At 40.6% G+C, this 20,072-nt stretch overlaps 1 protein-coding gene across 3 annotated transcripts; it reads left to right on the top strand.

Annotated features, from left to right (window-relative positions):
• The first annotated feature begins 81 nt into the window (after window positions 1-81).
• Window positions 82-20,063, top strand: col28a2a (collagen, type XXVIII, alpha 2a). 3 transcript variants are annotated; one of them, XM_058081848.1, is made up of 39 exons: window positions 98-129; window positions 1,008-1,083; window positions 1,184-1,216; window positions 2,012-2,088; window positions 2,204-2,341; window positions 3,465-4,039; window positions 4,135-4,155; window positions 4,262-4,321; window positions 6,841-6,894; window positions 8,175-8,219; window positions 8,292-8,318; window positions 8,397-8,441; window positions 8,857-8,901; window positions 9,376-9,429; window positions 11,655-11,723; window positions 11,820-11,888; window positions 11,993-12,061; window positions 12,739-12,807; window positions 13,391-13,459; window positions 13,540-13,608; window positions 13,686-13,754; window positions 14,043-14,114; window positions 14,215-14,283; window positions 14,366-14,437; window positions 14,532-14,600; window positions 14,699-14,767; window positions 14,879-14,947; window positions 15,029-15,097; window positions 15,281-15,349; window positions 15,609-15,677; window positions 15,764-15,832; window positions 15,902-15,982; window positions 16,073-16,108; window positions 16,174-16,210; window positions 17,179-17,736; window positions 18,362-18,636; window positions 18,718-18,946; window positions 19,020-19,211; window positions 19,687-20,063. In XM_058081848.1, exons 5-39 carry the CDS (start codon window positions 2,209-2,211, stop codon window positions 19,692-19,694), a joined length of 3,654 nt encoding a protein of 1,217 aa, XP_057937831.1. In that variant the 5' UTR covers window positions 98-129; window positions 1,008-1,083; window positions 1,184-1,216; window positions 2,012-2,088; window positions 2,204-2,208; the 3' UTR covers window positions 19,695-20,063. The 3 variants fall into 3 exon arrangements, with proteins under 3 accessions (XP_057937832.1, XP_057937830.1, XP_057937831.1); XM_058081849.1 differs by lacking the exon at window positions 1,184-1,216 and having other exon boundaries at window positions 82-129; window positions 19,690-20,063; XM_058081847.1 differs by lacking the exon at window positions 1,184-1,216 and having other exon boundaries at window positions 82-129.
• Window positions 20,064-20,072: the final 9 nt, after the last annotated feature.

Below are 20,072 nucleotides of genomic sequence, written 5' to 3'. Positions count from 1 at the left end.
AAGAACCAACCTACAACACTGGACCGCTTCGCTTCCGGTGAGAGAGACACTCCTGTATGCTGCAGTCATTCGTGTGGCTCAGGTGAGGTTAAAAAAGGAGGGAAAGGACCGGAAGTATGGAAGTTAACGGTATTTATCGTTCCCTTGTGAAAAACTAAAGTTATATATCCTTTACTTTCTTCAATTTTACTTTTAATACAGCATCAAACAGACTACATTTTTGCTTCTTTTACTGCATCAGGTTTTTTTCAAATAGGATTCCTTATCAAGATACCAAACCGGCTTTAGGAAACAAACATAGTACATTAAAGTAAACCTTAAGGTTTTGAATGACATCATTGAAGCACTGGATTTAAAGAAAGTGTGTGTAGCGTAATAATAATAATAATAATAATACATTTTATTTGTATAGCGCTTTTCAAGATACTCAAAGACACTTTACAAAAGAATGAAGTTGAATAGAGCAAGTAAACAGAATAAAAGACACACCAAAATAGCCTACTTGCTACATTTGCATTACATTACAATAGCCTACTTGTACAACATACACAAAGTTGGCTTATCAAAACATGCCTTTTATTGGTTCAAAAATGATTCGGTAGATAACAGTGTGTAGAGATGGGAAGGTCATCATCAACATGTTGGATGGTCTTGAGATGGTTTCCGCATGGGTCAGTGTTTGGCCCATTTTGTATTCATTCATTCATTTTCTACCGCTTTTTCCTCATGAGGGTCGCGGGGGGTGCTGGAGCCTATCCCAGCTGTCTTGGGGTGAAAGGCAGGGTACATCCTGGACTGGTGGCCAGCCAATCACAGGGCACATATAGACAAACAACCATTCACACTCACATTCATACCTATGGACAATTTGGAGTGGCCAACATAAAAACACAACATATGCTGGTCTTGCTGGTCATGCTCGTAGTTGGTTTATGCTGGATTTTCAAGACCAGCATAATTTGATTTAATTTCATGAACCCAATGAACTTTGTCAATTGTTTCTCCAGGCAGCAGAGGTCAGCTTGGAATGCAAAGGTCATTGCCATTATGGCCTTTAAACTTTTGACCCCCCAACTCTCACAGGTGAGGAACGTATGCGTGCATCGATTCTAATTAGTCACGTTTTACCACAGAGACATTTTGCCAAATTCTTATCATGTGTTATTTGTTTTTGACATTTAAGAGAACAGTTCTGACAGCTTCCATTTACTGTGCAGTATGTACAAATTATTTTCTACCATTTCCCAGATAGGCTCTGAATATTATAAATATAATATAAAATAAGAGAGACTTACCCCTACCCCTCCATCTGGTACTTTTACAATCAGAAACTGTTACATTTGTTCACTTCCTGCTTTCCATAATACAGTTTAAGTTTTTTTTTGTTTTTTTTTTAATAATGCACCTCGTACCGGAAGTACTTATACCTAGCATATAAGTGTTTCAAATGTACTTCTTCCCTGAGATCATATTTCTCCTCTCTTGTAGAGAAGTATTGGATGACATTTTTTAACATTTTTAAAAAACAGAACGATTGGATGCAGTGTACAAATAATACAATTCCATTAATTGTAATATAATCATGCCCTCACTCTCTGTCACATCTATAAATAGTATCATTTTGTCTATAAAATTGTGATAATTACACCTTTATTTGGCTACGTGCTGACAGCCCCCTCTTGGGTTTCTGCCATGATTTAAAATAATTGCAAATTCAGCCATTCTTGTTAAACTATACGTTGAAAACCCTGGTTTCTACCAATCCTTTGTCCGCACTTTTGCATTCAAAAATAAGAAAGAGCATTTTCTGGCATGCAATGTTACGTTCACAATGTCTGTGTGTGTAAAAGCAACATTTGCAGGGCCTAACATTCCAACTTGGAAAGATATTCCCGTCTTCACAAGCCCTGAGGCTGAAGAGGGAGTCTATCCATTGAACGCGGTGGGGTGGTTCCACCTTATAAAAGACGAGCCGACTGCTCCAAGTTCTCGCTTTCTCTGCTCCTCACAGACATTGCTGCTGATACACCATCAATGAGATAACCGCAGCTGGTCCTTCTGCAGGTCGCCACCTTCAATCTATCACCAGTAAGAAAGCAAAACACTACAAACTGCAGTTGTAAATATTGCATGTGTGTATTTTGACTTGTTAGTAGAAAGTAATTAACCTCCTTTGTTCCTTGCTGCTTTTTCTCATTGGAAGAGGAGATGAGGATGCTCATCTCTTTTGCATCCGTACTGTTGGCCGCAGCACTGACTCGTGAGGGCAGGGCCCAAGACCTGCATGACAACAGAAAGACTCGCACAAAACCGTTGGCTGCAACTATTTACGATGGACAAGGTGAGAACTGAAAGATGCAACTCGTCCGCTTGGATATTTTGGAAACTTACAGCAATACATGTAGATGTGCTCAAAAGTTATATACAGTTCAAGAAAAAACTGCATCTCCATTTTGTCATTTGCTAAAAAAAGCTAATTATTATTATTAATAAAAAAATGCATCTAAGATGTGACATGTAGTAATGTACACTGGTCACTAGGGGCCAGTAATGTTACTGTAGCGCCGGGTTAAGGGTAGGAATGAGTCGGATACTCGTTATTAACGAGTCTTGATAATATGTTTTTGTTTTACAGAGAGAAAAAAAAGCTAATTTTGCTTTTCTTTTTCCCATTTTGCATTAAAAAATTTTTTTCTTGTACTTTTGTTTTCCCAATATATAACAAAAAATCTAAAACTTTATTTTGTTTAGTTTGTTTCTCATAATATTACAGCTTTTAAAACATAACTTATTTTTTCTTAAAAGGGGACCTATTATGCTCATTTTTCCACCCTTTTGTATTGAGTTGTGGCCCCTATAGAGCAGCTACACACAATAACCCCCCTAAAGAAAACTTTCGAGATATTCCAGAATCTGCACCTATTCCAGCTGGATTTGTGCTTGGTCTGTTTTAATTTATTCCACCCACGGCCGCCTCCAGGCATGCCCACTCTGTTATGTTTTTTTCTTCATAGTATTATGAATTCTATAGTATTTCAACTGAATTTCAAATTACATTACTTTTTCTCAGAATATTGAGAATTTCTTATTACAGTACAACTTTTTCCACTTTTCTGACTTCCATCCATTTTCTACCGCTTATCCTCACTACGGTCGCACGTGTATGCTGGAGCCTATCCCAGCTGTCTTGGGGCGAGAGGCGGGGTACACCCCTGGACTGGTGGCCAGGCAATCACAGCGCACATATAGACAAACAACCATTCACACTCCAGCTAACTTTCCTAAAGAGTCAGGCGTCAGGCAGAAGTGGTTGGAGTTGATGATTCCAAGCCAGCAAGAGAAAATATGGCAGTGTTTTGTAAACATGGAACGTGTGAACAGTTTGTTGCTGAAGTCCGATGGATTTTGAACGTTGCAAGGAGTTGTCGTCTTTGGTAACCTCCTCCTGGTGTTTCTCCACACAGCCATCCTGGATGAGGACTGCAGCCTGGAGCTGTCCTTCCTGTTGGACAGCTCTGAGAGTGCCAAGGACAACCACGAACAGGAGAAGCAGTTTTCCATGAACTTGGTGGAGAAACTCCATGGCCTGAAGCTAAGTACAGGCCGCAGACTGAGCCTGCGGGTGGCGCTGCTCCAGTACAGCAGCCACGTCATCACAGAGCAACGGTTCAGCGACTGGAGGGGCTTGGAGAACTTCAAGAACCACGTGGTTCCCATCGTCTACATCGGCCACGGCACCTACACCACCTACGCCATCACCAACATGACCAAGATCTACCTGGAGGAGTCCATCTCAACCGGCGTCAAAATAGCCGTGCTCCTCACTGACGGTTCCGCCCACCCGAGGAACCCCGATATTTTCTCCGCCGTCGCCGATGCCAAGAACCAGGGGATTAAGTTCTTCACTCTTGGTATCACCCGGACTGCCAACGAGCCGGCAAATGTGGCTCAGCTCCGCCTCCTCGCCAGCTCTCCTACTTCCCACTTCCTCCACAACCTGCAGGACACGAACATAGTGGAGAAAATGGCCTCCAAGATTGTGAGTATGAGTAGCTCTTGGTCATTTTCATTTTGTAAAAGTATATATATACAAATATATATATCCAATGAAATGTTGGTTCTCTTTTTTTCCAGAGTGACCTGGCAGATGAAGGAGTAAGTCTTGCTTTTTTTTTTTGTTCAAGCTTGCATGCTGACATTCACTCATGAAGAAACCAGGTTGAGTTCCATACATTCTACGTCCATTTTCTTTTTTTTTCAGTGCCCTCTGGCTCAGAAATGTGCTTGTGAGAAAGGCGAGAGGGGGCCCAGCGGGCCTGCGGTGAGTGGAAACTTCTTTGGAACAACCAGTAGATGTGTCCTCAGGATAGCTGTTGAAAAATCTTTGAACAGTAATTCCACACGTTTGACTGATCAGCTTAAATGCTCCTTTGCCCACCTTTAGAGCTTGCAGGCATGTTCCACACAAACGATGCCTCTTTCACCTTCCACTTCACGAGATAATAAGAGCTGTGGTTTTATTAAAAGTACCCTACTGCAATACAAAACACTAATAACGACATGATTATTTTTACCAATATATTTTCAGTGACAGAAATTTGTTGAGAAAAAGAACATAAATGAGTGGTAACTATGGGGCACCAAATTTGAATGTTTTATTTGCTTTAATTTATGTAACTTTTCTTGTATGTATTTATTTTTATTTGACAGGATTTTTACATTTTATACCGTATTTTTCGCACTTAAAGGCGCACTTAAAAGCCTTTCATTTTCTAAAAAAATTTATGATGCGCCTTAAGGGTGCACTGAGTTCCAAAATCTGTAAGAAAATGTTGTTGTGCTACTTTGGTAAGCTACTTTGCTTTAATTTATGTAACTTTTCTTGTATCTATTTATTTTTATTTGACAGGTTTTTTACATTATATACCGTATTTTTCACAGTATAAGGCACACTTAAAAGCCTTTAATTTTCTAAAAAATTGATGATGCGCCTTATGGGTGCACTGAGTTCCAAAATCTGTAAAAATGTATTTATTTTTATTTGACGGGTTTTTTTTACATTTTATACCATATTTTGCGCACTTAAAAGCGCACTTAAAAGCGCACTTAAAAGCGCACTTAAAAGCGCACTTAAAAGCGCACTTAAAAGCGCACTTAAAAGCGCACTTAAAAGCGCACTTAAAAGCGCACTTAAAAGCGCACTTAAAAGCGCACTTAAAAGCGCACTTAAAAGCGCACTTAAAAGCGCATTTAAAAGCGCATTTAAAAGCGCATTTAAAAGCGCATTTAAAAGCCTTTCATTTTCTAAAAAAATTGATGATGCGCCTTATGTGTGCACCGAGTTCCAAAATCTGTAAAAATGTATGAACAATACGTACATACAAGAACATGACATAATACGTACAGTAAAGTATGCTGGCAGCGATAAACCAATCAGAGAACCGTACGTAATAGTTACAGTCTGTAGATTAACGTCCGCCACGCCTCAGGGGCTGCAAAATATGAAATTTATTTTGTTTCAATTTTTTAACCCTTCTTTTCTTTAATCCCGGCATAAGTATCTGCAATTTGTCAAGCCGGTAGTCCATGCAGGCGTTTATTCCATCGCGCTAGAAGATAATGATGCTGTGCTGACAGACATCTGCGCGGTTATTAACCAGGTGCCTTCTCCACGGAGAGATTCTTTGCATTCTTACGCTCAGACGAGGAGGCTCTCCTAATTGCTCTGATTGGTGAAATGGTCATGAAGGCGTCTGCAGGACAGCCGCTGACGCATCCAGGTGCATCTCAGACGCAATAACCCCTCGACCCCTCAGCGGGCAAGACAACTCATGCCCTCTGCGAGCAGAATAGACTTTGCACACATTCACGCGTCAGCACGTTGACCTTTCACCCCAAAACCTCTGTCAAAAGCGTCTCAGCCTGTAAACAATGTCAACTTTTGCCTTTGCGTTTTTGTAAGTGAATGCGGTGGCGTCACTTAGTTTGAAGGACGGGGGAGGCTGAAAAATGTGTATTATGTGTATAAATAGGGCTGGGCGACATGGACCAAATACTCATATTTCGGTTGAATGTGGATATTATATGGATGGATTATATGGATATTATATGGATATAAAGCCAAATGTGCGTGTCAAATTGATGGTCAAAATAAATAATCTTTTATATTTTAAAGCTTCATCCAAGATGCACATTAAAAAATAGCATCTAAAAATAGCCATTACATTAAAGTGGGCCGTTCTTTTCTAAATAAATATAGACAGCATCAAATATAATATTTTTATAAACTAAACCAAACTCTTTAGCTCTGCTCCAATCCAAGAAGACAATATGAAGGAATGCCTGGTTTAAGAGGACATTTTTAAATGTCAACAAGTCAAATATACTTGAAAATAAACAAGCATATCCTTATTTTGTGGCAGGAAAATATCGCCCAGCCCAACGTACGTATATAAATGCATATGAATGAGGAATTACCAATCTAAATAAACATTTAAGGTTACATTCACCTTCATTGAAGACCTCATTGTTGATGTGAGTGTTCCCAAAGACACGGAATAGCAGCAAGACAGAACACCGTCCTGTTTTGTCATAAGTTATATTCCATTCAATCGTATTTCTTCCCTTATGTTCAAAATACTGGCACTTTAAACTTTCTTTGGCTCCATTTTGGGTGATTGAGGTGAGAAACATTGTTTAATTCAACATTTACAAAACAGGAAGGTAAAAGTCACCTTAAATGTTCATTTATTACGTTCTTTCATCGTTGAAATGCACTTAGAATTGTTTCATGCATGAAGGAGCAGACAGTTTAACCTTTGATTCTGTTTCATTCTCCAGGGGAAGAAAGGTCGCTCTGGAGAAGATGGCGCCCCGGGCCAGAAAGGGCAGAAGGTGTGCACCTTTTCACACACATGGCTAGACTTTTTTTTTGTAGCTTAGAGGCTCTATAAAAACTGATTTATACTTTGTAGGGAGTTCCACACCTGACATCCATTTTTAACCAACATGTGTCAATTCTAAGGAAGATACGGGCTAGAGAACACAATAACATCATGTAATGCATGGGTGCAGACAACCACAATGTACCCCACTTGGCATCTTGCAGATGTGTATGGCACATAATAGCATAGTTAGGTTAGCTGAAATTCTCCGGCTGATGAATGATGCTGAATATATGAGTAAACAGGAAGTACAGGTTGAGAATTCATGCGCTAGAATTTGTTGCATGTGGTATTATTTTTCTGACAAATACACCACATGATGGCGCAAAATTTAGACAATACATAAGTTGCGTTGACTTGAAATTTCTCACACAGCCTGGGCAATTGAATGGCATTTAGCTAGAATGACCACAAAATTTGGTACAAAATTTGGACTGATGACTGCACAAATATGTTTTAACAAGAATCCAAAAACGCCACATGACTATTTTTTGTGTCCAACCTGATAGGTTGATGATTCAAATTCAAACAGTTTGTACTTTGAGTATTTATACAAGTGAGCAATGTGAGAAAATTATCATGCCTGTCGGAGAAAAGTGTATAAATTATTATATTATTAATATAATATATTTCACAGCCTTAACATAATTTATAATAATAATAATACTGGCTACTTCGCAGATTTCACTTATTGTGGGCTATTTTGGGGACATAAAACCCGCAATAAACGAAGGAACACTGTACACCAAACCTAACAGTTTGATCAAATTAACTTTTCTCCCAAAAAACAAGTTTACAAGTTACATTTTACATAAAGGTTCAGTATTATTTTCTATAATTTATATATCTGAAAGCTTTTTCGACCCAAATGTGGATAAGCGCCATGTCAATGGATGGATATCTAAAACATCATAAGAAAAAAAACAGCTTAAGGTGAAACCGATAAATGTAACCCTACTTTTGGCCCACCTTGAATATACAAAAATCCTAACTACCGATAATATTATTATTAACTATACTAATTTTATAATTATTAATGATGTTAATATTAAAATAATAATAAATACATCATAATAATAACTTTTTAGGAAATTTAAAAATACATACAAATACCCCCCCACACACACAAACTTCATTGTCAGTATGTGGCCCTTGTTAGACCACTGGACTAAAGATTGGATGAACTTGTATTTACTGGTCTAACAGCTCAGTATCATGGCCACATTTCAGGGTGAAGCAGGTCTTGGTGGTCTACCCGGACAACAAGGGGCTGAGGTAATCAAAGCAAACATTTTCAGTTCTCTCTCTTTATGCACTTGAAACACTAATAATGATGTTCATGTGCAGGGAAAACCAGGTTATAAAGGAGATAAGGTAAGTCGATGATGTATATTGTATTTTATGATATGCATGTAGAACAGCTGGTAATACTCAATGACAACATGTCCACAGGGCGAAAGGGGAGAATGCGGCACTCCAGGAATCAAAGGAGACAGGGTACGACATCATTAAACCACCACATACAGTATACTGTGTATATACAGTGGTATGAAAAGGTTTGGGGTCCCCTGGTAATGTTCCAGATGTTCCAGATGTTCCTTTGTAAATGACTGCTTGTTGGGATGGATCGTCCATTCATATAGCAGACCAACACAGTGAAATGACACAGGAAATGAACTTTATAGGATTTACAGAAAGTGTGCAATCATTATTTCAACTAAAGTAGACAGGTGCCTAAATTTGGGCACCCTTGTTTTATTGAACACTAATTATTGGAACACAAAATGTATTTGTGTATTGACCCTTGACCTTGACAGGGGTGCCCAAACTTTTTCATACCACTGTATAGTGTTTTTTTTCATTTGGTCCATATATTTGCTTCACATAACATGTTTTATGTGACCTCCTGCAGGGTCCTGAGGGTACAATTGGTGTAAGAGGACTGAGGGGGCTACAGGTTAGTCATTGTTACGTACAGTATTGTAGGGAAATAAACCGTCTAAGCGTATATTTCAATACCCGCATAGTCCATGTAGTGCAGTTACATTGTGTGTTCAACATATGTTACTTGTTGTGTTATTTTTGCCCCGGGAAAATGAGTTTGGTGTTCCCATTTGGATGACCATAGATAGATAGATAGACTTTCTTTATTGTCATTGCACAATATCGCAGCAGTGAAATTGCCAACGAAATGTCGTTGCCTGGTTCCCGCATAATAATAAATAATAATAGTGTTGAGAATAAATAGATGACATCAAATATGAGCAACAATGTACAGTGTAAACAGTAATTTGTACAAATAATTGAAATAATTTTGAATAAATAATAATAATTTCAAGTTTTGGTTGTGCGTGTGGGCAGGTAGAGGGGCTTATTTGGCATTCAGTTTTGCAGTTTCTAGTTTTGAATGGCATCTATTGTGTCTATGCAGGGGCTACCGGGACCACATGGAGACGTCGGGCCAGCGGGCCCGCAGGGAAAGCAGGTTAGTGTCTTGTTAATAACACACCCTGTCAAATTCATGTTTCCTATACATATAATAACTGAAACAGGCCGCAGTTTTATGACCGACACAGGAAGCAGTTTGGTACAGAGCCCTTTGTTAGCATTTGAAAATCTTCCCTGTCATTATCCTCATAACAAAAGAATGAAACATCACTAATAAATATTTGATGATGTTCCAGTGGATTGCGTGCACTTCCACGCAAGACACAGTAGATGCAGTGATGGCAAACTCCATTCCTTTTACTCACTCGGCTTCTTATACTAACTTAAGTGTACTCGTTGACACATGTCAAGGAAACTTGCACAAGTGCAACAAGTTTAGTGCTTTTCATTTGATTTTATTCCTGCTTAGTTTTATACAATACATCATAAAAACCTCCCCTTGCTAGTTTGATGCTAAATCGAAAGCAAAACACTGGACTTCAGCCATTGAAAGCCCGTCAATAGCAGCTGGAAGTCCAATTTAGCTGGCAGTTCAATGCCAAAATCATCATAGAGATGTAAAAATGTGGAAACCACTGGTTAGTTGGGCCACTCTTATGCCAAGGTAGCACTTTATATGACAATAAAAACAATACCTGCATAGCTGCAGTCTCTGGCAGGCCATGTAATCCGTGATAAGTCAAACACAGCTACAGTAAATAACTTCGGTCTTGCTACAAGAGCCATCTGCCAGAGCTTTGACGCTAACTTTACCAATCTAAATACTCTTTTCTTTCTCCATTTCCCATCAATATTTGTTCCAGCTTTTCACTACAGTGCACTTTAATCGAGCGCTGTTAACTTCCGTTAACTCGTACTTTGACAGTGCTAATTCAAACAAATGCAAGTAACAGTTCCACAATAAATGGCATGTTACTTGCATTGCTTTTATATTTAGGGGGTTGGGGGGGGGCAGTTAGTCTGTTCGAGGAAATGCCTCCAGCGGTGTCTGTAGCAAGCATTACATAAAGCACAGTACATGACAAGTATCTGTGTCTTGCCCGTGTGAGGACATGTATGCAACATTTCCACAGGACGTAAATCATCCCACATCACCTGGTCTGGCCTCGTTCAGATTCCTTGCTATAAAAGTGATCACAAGTGTCATGTATAACAGGGGTCGAGAACCTTTTTGGCTAAAAGAGCCATGTAAGCGTCATATTTTAAAATGTATTTCCATGAGAGCCGTATCATATTTTTAACAGTGAATACAACTAAAAGAGTGCATTTTTAAGACCAACAATTTTACAATATAATACGTCTGAATTGGATGGATTAAAACGCATAAGAAAGTTTTAAATTTTGAACATTATTTTTAACGTGGTTATTTCTGTATTGTTTCACTTTTGTGGTTTTTTACGAAAACGGTTTATTTTAATGTATCCCACCCACGGCCCGCCTCTGCTGTGGTTGGTCGTACTAGCGAGTACTTAAAAAGGGGTTCTGCTTTGTGCTGCAAGCTACCGGTATAAGATTCGAATCCCATCCAGAAGTCGAGACTGGACAGTCACCAGTTTCTCAAGAAAACGGTTCACTTCAAGATGTCTCTCAAAGGCAAGTAGCTTTAGCATTTTAGCATTAGATTTTCTACAACATCTGTAACCAAATGTGGCTGCTAATTGTGGTGGGAAATGACGATTAGAAACCCCACTCCCTTTATGCTAGCACTTTTGCAGAGCTTGAGGGAAGACAGATAGTTTACATATAAGGAAGTCCGCCCCTCTGTGACATCACAAAGGAACAGATTTACCACACCTTTTGAAACCAAGCGTTTTAAAGCCATCTCAAACCTTTTTCACGGCTCACTTCCTAATGTACAAACCTCATGATCTGAAACTTTGGCATGGTTTAACACCAGAATACAACATTGTAAATACATTTATAGGTCAGAAAAGCGGAAATAGCAAAATAGGTCCCCTTTAAATCAGGTATTGACTTTCTTTGGCTGGTAGAAAGTCTTAGGGGGTTAGAATTGGGAATCCGAGATTATGGTTCGTTAGGGTTGGCTACAGTTCTTTTAATGAAGTGGAAGTGCAGTTCACTGGCTCTGTCGTCAAGCTGCAAAGACAGTGGGATGGAATACAAAGGTAAAGGATTTTCAAGAGCAAAGTGCTTTGTTCTTTATGCCAAGGTTGCATAAGCTGTGAGTCACTGTAACATGTGAAGAGCTGAAGCATGTCCTGACCTGTGATGAGATCACTGATAACTTACGTTTGATGACAGGGGGAACGTGGACCACCCGGCCCTGCAGGAATTCAAGGGGAAACTGGCATTGGGCTACCAGGACCTAAAGTATGTCATCAAGTCTTATTTTTTGCTTGATGTGTTTTCTTATCTGCATTGGTTTCCCTGCATTTACATCATCATTACATTTGTCAAATTGTGCAGGGTGACATGGGATTCCACGGCCGGCCAGGTCCTCCTGGTCCTCCAGGACTTGGTGAACACGGCCCACCTGTGAGTTTGGATGCTTTAATGAAGTGTCATGTAATATGAATGTTATGAATATGGACTTTTACTTATGTATGCATGCAGCTCTTTATGAATTAGTTTTTTTACAGGGACCCCAAGGACCACAAGGTGTCCAAGGCGAAAAGGGACCTCAGGGTGAGGGCTTTCCTGGACCAAAGGTATCATTTAATTTGCTCTTTTCTTAAAAAATAACAGGATGTTTTGCAGCATTTCATGTTTTGTTTCACATAATTTCTGTCACGACACAAACCTGAACCAAATTGTTCTGTTTTTTAAAATATTTTTTCTTTGCTCTTACTTGAGTAATTACTTGTTTCACTACTTTTTTACTTTTGAATAAAATGATGTAAAGGTAAGGTACTGCAGCATCACACTCCATGTTTACAGTACAAAAGTATACGGTTTGCATCTCGGGATGGGTCATTAGCTAAAACTAGCCCCCTCCTCCCCATCAGCGAGTCAAACCATTTGGTTTCTAGTGTTAGAAATATAAAAAAAAATTTAAAAAAAATTAAAAATTGCACAATTTATTAGTTTGTGTTGCCATCACCTGAGTTGGCATTCAATACTGGGAGGGGCTTAGTTAAGAGATACTCCAGCGAGTATCAGAATCAGTTTGACCCCAGTTTGACAACGCTGCATGTCACTGGAAAAAAGTCCACTGCAGTTTAAGAAAACAAATGGAGTACTTCCATTCCTTTCAGGCCCACTCATGAAATGGTAAGTGGGTAACAGGAGCCAACACGCTCCTTTTCATAACCGTCTCCATTGATGACAATAGGGACTTGGCAAAGACCCAACCAGGCAACTAACAAGACATGATTTGACTTCGCAGGGGGATCGAGGGCTGCCTGGACCTAGGGGCTCGAGAGGACAGCAGGGGGTCGGACTTAAAGGAGAACGGGTGAGTATCATCAGAATGCCATTACATCGTTTGTGGGGGGGTTACATCCTGCGGAATCATCGCCGAATGACAATAAACTGTAAATTTGTACACACATTCATTTTTAAATTTTGACTCCTTTTCCCTCCAAAACCTAATGCTAGTTTGACATTGATATTTTCATTTGATTTTGGATCAACATTTGCAATAAAAACCATGTGATGCCACCCCAGAACTCACATTCAAAGTCAAAACGTTTTCTCTTCAGTTGCTGTTGTTCACCGATGACGCAAACAACATGTTTAATCATCCAAAAACATCCAATCACTGTTAGTATGCAAATGAGCAAAGACCCCGCAAAACAAAGATTAATATAACGACTGATTGGTAGATCAAATCTATATGAGGCTATTTTATGACACACACCTAACAACCAATGCCGTGCATGACACGTGTGAATGTATGCCCGATTAATATTTCTGTGCATGCCAAAAACGAGAAATATGGGTAATCACAGATAAATCCTTAAGAGAATTATTTAAGAATTATTCATTGAGTATGTCTCTTTTGACATAATAATGTGTCTCCAATACTTTGCTTCTAGGGTGAATTGGGGCCTGCAGGACCTCCAGGACCCACTGGGCTGACAGGAGTGGGCATCCAGGGCGACAAGGTTTCCATTTTCATCATTTCACACCATAGCGCATGCACATTGTAGATGTTATCGCTGGAATGATCCATATTACTGTACAGGGAGTGGAAGGTCCAAGGGGTCCGCCAGGAGGACGAGGGATCCCAGGAGAAGGTTTGCCAGGACCAAAGGTTGGTGGAAACCATTCTTGTTATAGAAACTACTGCCTGCTAGGAAAACAGTCATGGGTGTTACAATGTCTTTGTAGGGGGACCAAGGTTTACCTGGAGAGCAAGGATCTCCAGGAGAGAGAGGCATTGGTGAACCGGGTCCAAAGGTGAGATAACACAAAGTGGGTGGAGCCTTAAGTAGAAGCAGGTGGTAAGTGGAGGGGGGCTGTTCGTTCCCAAATTTTAACTCTAATAATTATTTGAAGTGGGTGGTTCGCGTGAAGGCCTCACAGCTAGGAGACCAGAGTTCAATTCCACCCTCGGCCATCTCTGTGTGGAGTTTGCAGATTTATTGAATAGAGCCATTAATTAGAGCATTTAGGGTGTAATATGAACTATTTAGCCCATACTTCACGAGTCTATCAGTATGAAAATATGGATCTGTGTGGGCACAGGGAGAACCTGGATCTGCTGGTTTGGGCGGCTTGCCGGGTCTTCCAGGAGAAGATGGAGCCCCAGGGCAGAAAGTAAAGAACATTTCAGCAACAAAACTAAAAATTTATCTGTCTGATGTTTCCTTCTGTTAGACTTGAATCAAGCGACTAAAGATTACATGTCCTCTTCTAGGGTGAGCCTGGGTTTCCCGGTTCAAGAGGTTCTGAGGGACCTCCAGGTGTTGGCACTCAAGGAGAGAAGGTGTGCATCTTCTTCGTTGGTAGTTTGCTGGGTTTTTTTTTTTACAAGTTTTTTTTCCCCCGTTTATGGTATTCCTATGTAGGGAGACCAGGGTCTGAGGGGCATTCGTGGGTTACATGGACCTCCAGGGATCTCAGGACCATCTGGACCAAAGGTAGGAAGTAGGGATGAGCGAGTGGACAGGGCATAAACCAGAAGTGGCCGTATTTTAACCAGAAATGGGTGGTTCTCAAACTCAACCTTTCTAGGGCGAACGTGGGGTGCCAGGTCTGCAGGGCAATCCAGGGCAGCCAGGACGATCCATAACCGGTCCAAAGGTGAATAACCCAACATACAGTAAAACTCTACTGGATTAACAAACAATTCAACAAGACGTTGGTCAAAACTTGTAATCATCACTCTGTTTTGTTTTCAGGGGGATCTAGGTCCTTCTGGTCCACCTGGACCAATTGGAGAAACAGGCCTTGGGCTTCCAGGTCCGAAGGTAAACTCTATATTTAGAACCCTGTCCATCCATTGTCCATTTTCTATCCCGCTTATCCTCATTAGGGTCCCAGGTTGTTGATATGACCATGTCTGTGCTTTGGTTCTCCAGGGGGATCGAGGTCTTAGCGGTCCACCTGGTCCAGTTGGCCCAAAAGGCGAAGGCAGCCCTGGTCCTTTGGTTTGTACCATCGACCAGAACCCGGAAAATAAGCAACCTCTTACTTTAAACTGTTAAGTGGTTAACATGTTTCTTTTCCAGGGCCAACCAGGCTTACCGGGTTTACCAGGAGAGCCTGGACCAGAAGGAATAGGAATTCCAGGACCTAAGGTTCCTCTACTGTATTTATTATACTTAATTTGCACGTTTTTTCTTTGGACTTTATGTTGAAAGTCAGGATGCTCTGATCAGGGTTTTATGCTGAAACTTAGAGGATCAGGTTTTAATTTTGAGAAGAGAAACAATCCTGGTACTCGTATGTCACATTACCATTACCATTGTGTCTTTTTCCAGGGTGACGTTGGCTTTAGAGGATTACCAGGATTGCCCGGCCCACCTGGAGAGGGAATACAAGGCCCCCCAGTGAGATTATTTCCATATTAATTCATACACAGTTTCTTCGCAATGTGTAAATGTCAACGTTTGTAACAAAACAAGAAGAAATGGTGAAAAAAATGTGAGTAATTAATATGCCCATAATTTTTTTTTTTTACCAAATATCCACAATTTTCCGGGTCATAAATGCCACATCTCAAATGGCTTTTCTGCCTGGCATTTCTGGAAGGTAATGAAAGGCATATGAATCATTACACCAGTGATTTGACTGAAAATGTGTTTGAAGGGTAATGTTGGGAGACCAGGACCTGCTGGCCCACATGGACCTCCAGGAGAGGGTATTCAAGGACCCAAGGTACAAGTTTCATCATCACTTTACCTTCCCAGGAGTTGTTGTTACTTATGAAAATATCATTTTTTGAAAATCTTACTTGTTTTCAGGGTGATCCAGGATCCCAAGGTATGACTGGACATCGAGGGCCACCGGGAGATGGATTACCAGGAGCTAAAGTAAGACAGTAAAGTACACATTCATCTTTGAACATTCTGATCGGAGTTGAGTTATGTAACATGTCCTAGGGTGACCGTGGCGCTCACGGAGAGAGGGGGGTGAAAGGTGCCAAGGGAGATTTAGGAGATATTGGACTTCCTGGTGAAGCAGTACGTGAAAATACACCTTTGCAAGATATAAACATGATGGTGTATGGAGTCTCGTCAAATAATTCAAACTGACCCTTCATCAAATAACAGGGAAGAGCAGGAACAAAAGGAGAACCAGGCCTCACAGTAAGATCCTTGAATTGAACGTTGACCTTGTAACGGCGCTTGTCTAAATGATGCGTGTTTTTCAGAGAGAGGACATTATAAAGCTCATTAAAGAAATATGCGGTAAGTCCAAAGTGTTTTGTTTATGGTGGAATTGAACCCTGGTCTCCTAGCGGTGAGGTCTGCGCGCTAACCACTAGACCGCCGTGCCGCCCCATATTATGATTTACACCATAAATATTAGTGGTACATATATATTATCTACATATTTTGATTGCTAATGTTAGCATGTTAACACCTACCATAAGTGTTATACTGTATATAAGTAAGTGTTTATGTTCACTATGCTAAAGTTAACATGTTACGATGATAACGTTACTATGGAAACAATACGTTTTTTTAAAGTTATATTGTTATGAGAAACAGAGTTACGAATAAAGTTATAATTTTTTCAAGTTTTGTTTGCGGAAAAGTTATAATATTGCAGGAAAAGTACAATAAATAAAATAACAAAAAGAACAGCAGAAATGGGAAACAAATGCTATAATTTTATGAGACTAAAGTAAAAATATAAAGAGAAAAAACGGGAATAAATTTAAGGCATTAAATTTATAATATGAGGAATTTTAGTAGCATAAATTTGAAATATTAAAGAAAAGAGTTTTTTTTTTAAAGTCATAATATTATGAGAAACAAGACACAATTTTGTTTCTTTCTTTTGGCTTTTTCCTGATTTCGGAGTCACCACAGTGGATCTTTTTGATCCGAAAAATAAATTGTGGGGGGGGGGGGGCATTATGAGAAAATAAAGTCATATTATAATTATAAAGTCATAATTACAAAGAAAAAATTACAAGAAGAAGATTGAAGTAGAAATAGAATAGAATAGAAATGTAAAAAAAAAAACCATCATACGTAAATGGGAAAAACAGGAGCGAGTGAAGTTGATTTAAATAATGTGCTTTTTCACCTGTTCTTGGAATATATAGAACTTCTTAGCATATACGTATCTATCTATTTAGGCAGCGTCTGCACTAAAGAATACACAAAGGAGTATCAAAGTGGTAAATGTAGTGTTTTGGTGTCACCAGGATGTGGTGTCACGTGCAAAGAAAGGCCAATGGAACTCGTCTTTGTGATCGACAGCTCCGAAAGCGTCGGTCCTGACAACTTTGAAATCATCAAAGACTTTGTCACCCGACTGGTTGACGGGACCACAGTGGGACGCAACGCGACAAGAATCGGCCTGGTCCTCTACAGCCTGGATGTGCGCCTGGAGTTCAACTTGGTCCGCTACACGAACAAAGAACACGTGAAGCAGGCGATCCGAAGGATTCCTTACATGGGGGAGGGCACCTACACTGGCACCGCCATCAGGAAGGCCACCCAAGAGGCCTTCTTCAGCGCTCGGCCTGGAGTCAGGAAGGTCGCCATCGTCATCACCGACGGCCAGACGGACAAGCGAGAGCCAGTGAAACTTGACATTGCCGTGAGAGAGGCTCATGCTGCTAACATTGAGATGTACGCGCTGGGGATCGTCAACTCTTCCGATCCAACGCAGGCGGAGTTTCTGAGGGAACTCGACCTGATTGCGTCGGATCCTGACAGCGAACACATGTACCTGATTGATGATTTCAACACCTTACCAGGTGAGAATGTTCACGTTACATATGGTAATGGTAACGGTTTAATTTTATTTGAACATGCATCACATAATCAGTTCCCAGTTCCACATGTCCAAAAGGAGTAGGAAGAAGCAAAAGCTTATTAAATCCTATTAAATCCTCCATCTGGTACTTTTACATTCATTCATTCATTCATTTTCTACCGCTGGAGCCTATCCCAGCTGTCTTCGGGCGAGAGGCGGGGTACACCCGCCAATCACAGGGCACATATAGACAAACAACCATTCACACTCACATTCATACCTATGGACAATTTGGAGTCGCTAATTAACCTAGCATGTTTTTGGAATGTGGGAGGAAATCGGAGTACCCGGAGAAAACCCACGAATGCACGGGGAGAACATGCAAACTCCACACAGAGATGGCCGAGGGTGGAATTGAACCCTGGTCTCCTAGCTGTGAGGTCTGCGTGCTAACCACTCGACCGCCGAGCCGCCCTTGGTACTTTTACAAACATTAAAAAAAATTACTTTTTTTTCCCCAATCCTTATGTGAAACATAGTCAATATGAAAACAAGTCAATATAAGCTAACTACAATGCACGTCATAAGTACCTATTTTGACTATAAATTTTTTGTTTTAATTTCAGCACTGGAGTCTAAACTGGTCAGCCAGTTCTGCGAGGATGAAAACGGCGCCCTCATCTACAATCGAGTAGCAAATGGCCACTGGAATGGCCACAACGGGCTAAGTCGGAATGGGAACAATGGGAACGGGGAGCACGGCAACGGGTACCATCCTAATGCTTATGGAACCAATGGTAACACGCACCAACAGGAAGTAACAAGTCTGAGAAGGACCAATAGCCGAGGCCGCGGTGACACTTTTACGCTGCCCATCAGTGCTGATCCACTCCCGATTCAGGTCTTTCAGTATTGACATAGAAATATAAATATATATAAAATATACTAGAGTAATATTCTTTTTATTCTTGTATCACTTCAGGTGGTGGAAGATGAAGATGGGGACGATTTAGATTTAAGAGCCCACGTGAGGGCCGGCAGCACTGTGGCTGTCGTGAACAAAACATCGTTGTTGCATGTGAAGGAAAGTTCTATCTCCAATGAGGCCGTCTTATCATCATCATCATCAACAGGATCCTCATCCATCCCGGGTTCTGGTCCCTCCCTAAACGCCAATCAGTGGAAGCCAGCAGTCCCGCCAGAAAGTGAAAGTAAGGCATGCAGTTCATTTCAGTCGATGCAATTCTTGCATGCAATGCATCTCAACGCGTACTTCATCCTCAGAGGTCTCCATTCGTCATTCCCGCTGTGACCTCAGCTTAGACCAAGGAACGTGCAGGGAATACAGCATCCACTGGTACTACGACAAGCAGGCTAACGCCTGTGCACAGTTTTGGTACGGAGGCTGTGCCGGGAATGACAACCGTTTTAAATCAGAAGACGAATGCAAGAAGACTTGTGTTCGATTGAGAACAGGTACAGGAGGTTCTTTTATCGCATTTATCGTCAGGGCAGTGAATGCATCACGGCTGGACTGTTGTTTCTCCTCTCATCCGAGCAGGTTTCATCAGTTGATGCTCAAAGACTAGTTAGCTGAACAATCCTATTCTCTCCAGCCTATCCGGTCTACAAGCAAAGACTAGTTAGCTGAACAACCCTGGTCTGTCCAGCCTATCTAGTCTACGAGCAAAGACTAGTTAGCTGAACAACCCTGGTCTGTCCAGCCTATCTAGTCTACGAGCAAAGACTAGTTAGCTGAACAACCCTGGTCTCTCCAGCCTATCTAGTCTACAAGCAAAGACTAGTTAGCTGAACAAGAACATGAACTGATGCAGCCTGCCTGGATTTGAGGCCTTAACAGTCCAGTTGCTTTAATTCAGTGCCCTGTGAATATTCACAGACCCGATGATGATGATGATGATGCTTGAGTAATGTTCTGTTTTGTTCCCAGCAGGATAAAAGAAGACAAAACCTGAGCGTTCAAGATTATAACCAAATCTGTAGCATTACTATGTTTTCATTTCAAAGCAGTATGGAAACAGCAGTATCCTAAAAGCATGTCAAATATTTCTACCAAATAAATGACCGGTTTTGTAATACCGCCATGCAAAGTGTAATGTACAGCATCTACATCGACTGTAATGTACAACATCTACATCGACTGAATCTGTGAGTGAGATCTTTCTTGAACTGAGACAAGTTTCATTGGCAGCTACAAGACCCTTTTCTACCGTCTACTGTGAAGTTGAAGTGCTTCAAATCAGATTTGGCTGTTTGTGACTACTGTATTTGAATAAATGATGAGTCTGTTTTTATTAATAAAAGAATAAAACTTGT

This window comes from Doryrhamphus excisus, chromosome 9, assembly GCF_030265055.1.
Source record: "Doryrhamphus excisus isolate RoL2022-K1 chromosome 9, RoL_Dexc_1.0, whole genome shotgun sequence".
Lineage (NCBI taxonomy): Eukaryota > Metazoa > Chordata > Actinopteri > Syngnathiformes > Syngnathidae > Doryrhamphus > Doryrhamphus excisus.
Note: the sequence above shows the minus strand (reverse complement) of the source record. Positions and strands in the feature narration are given on the sequence as shown.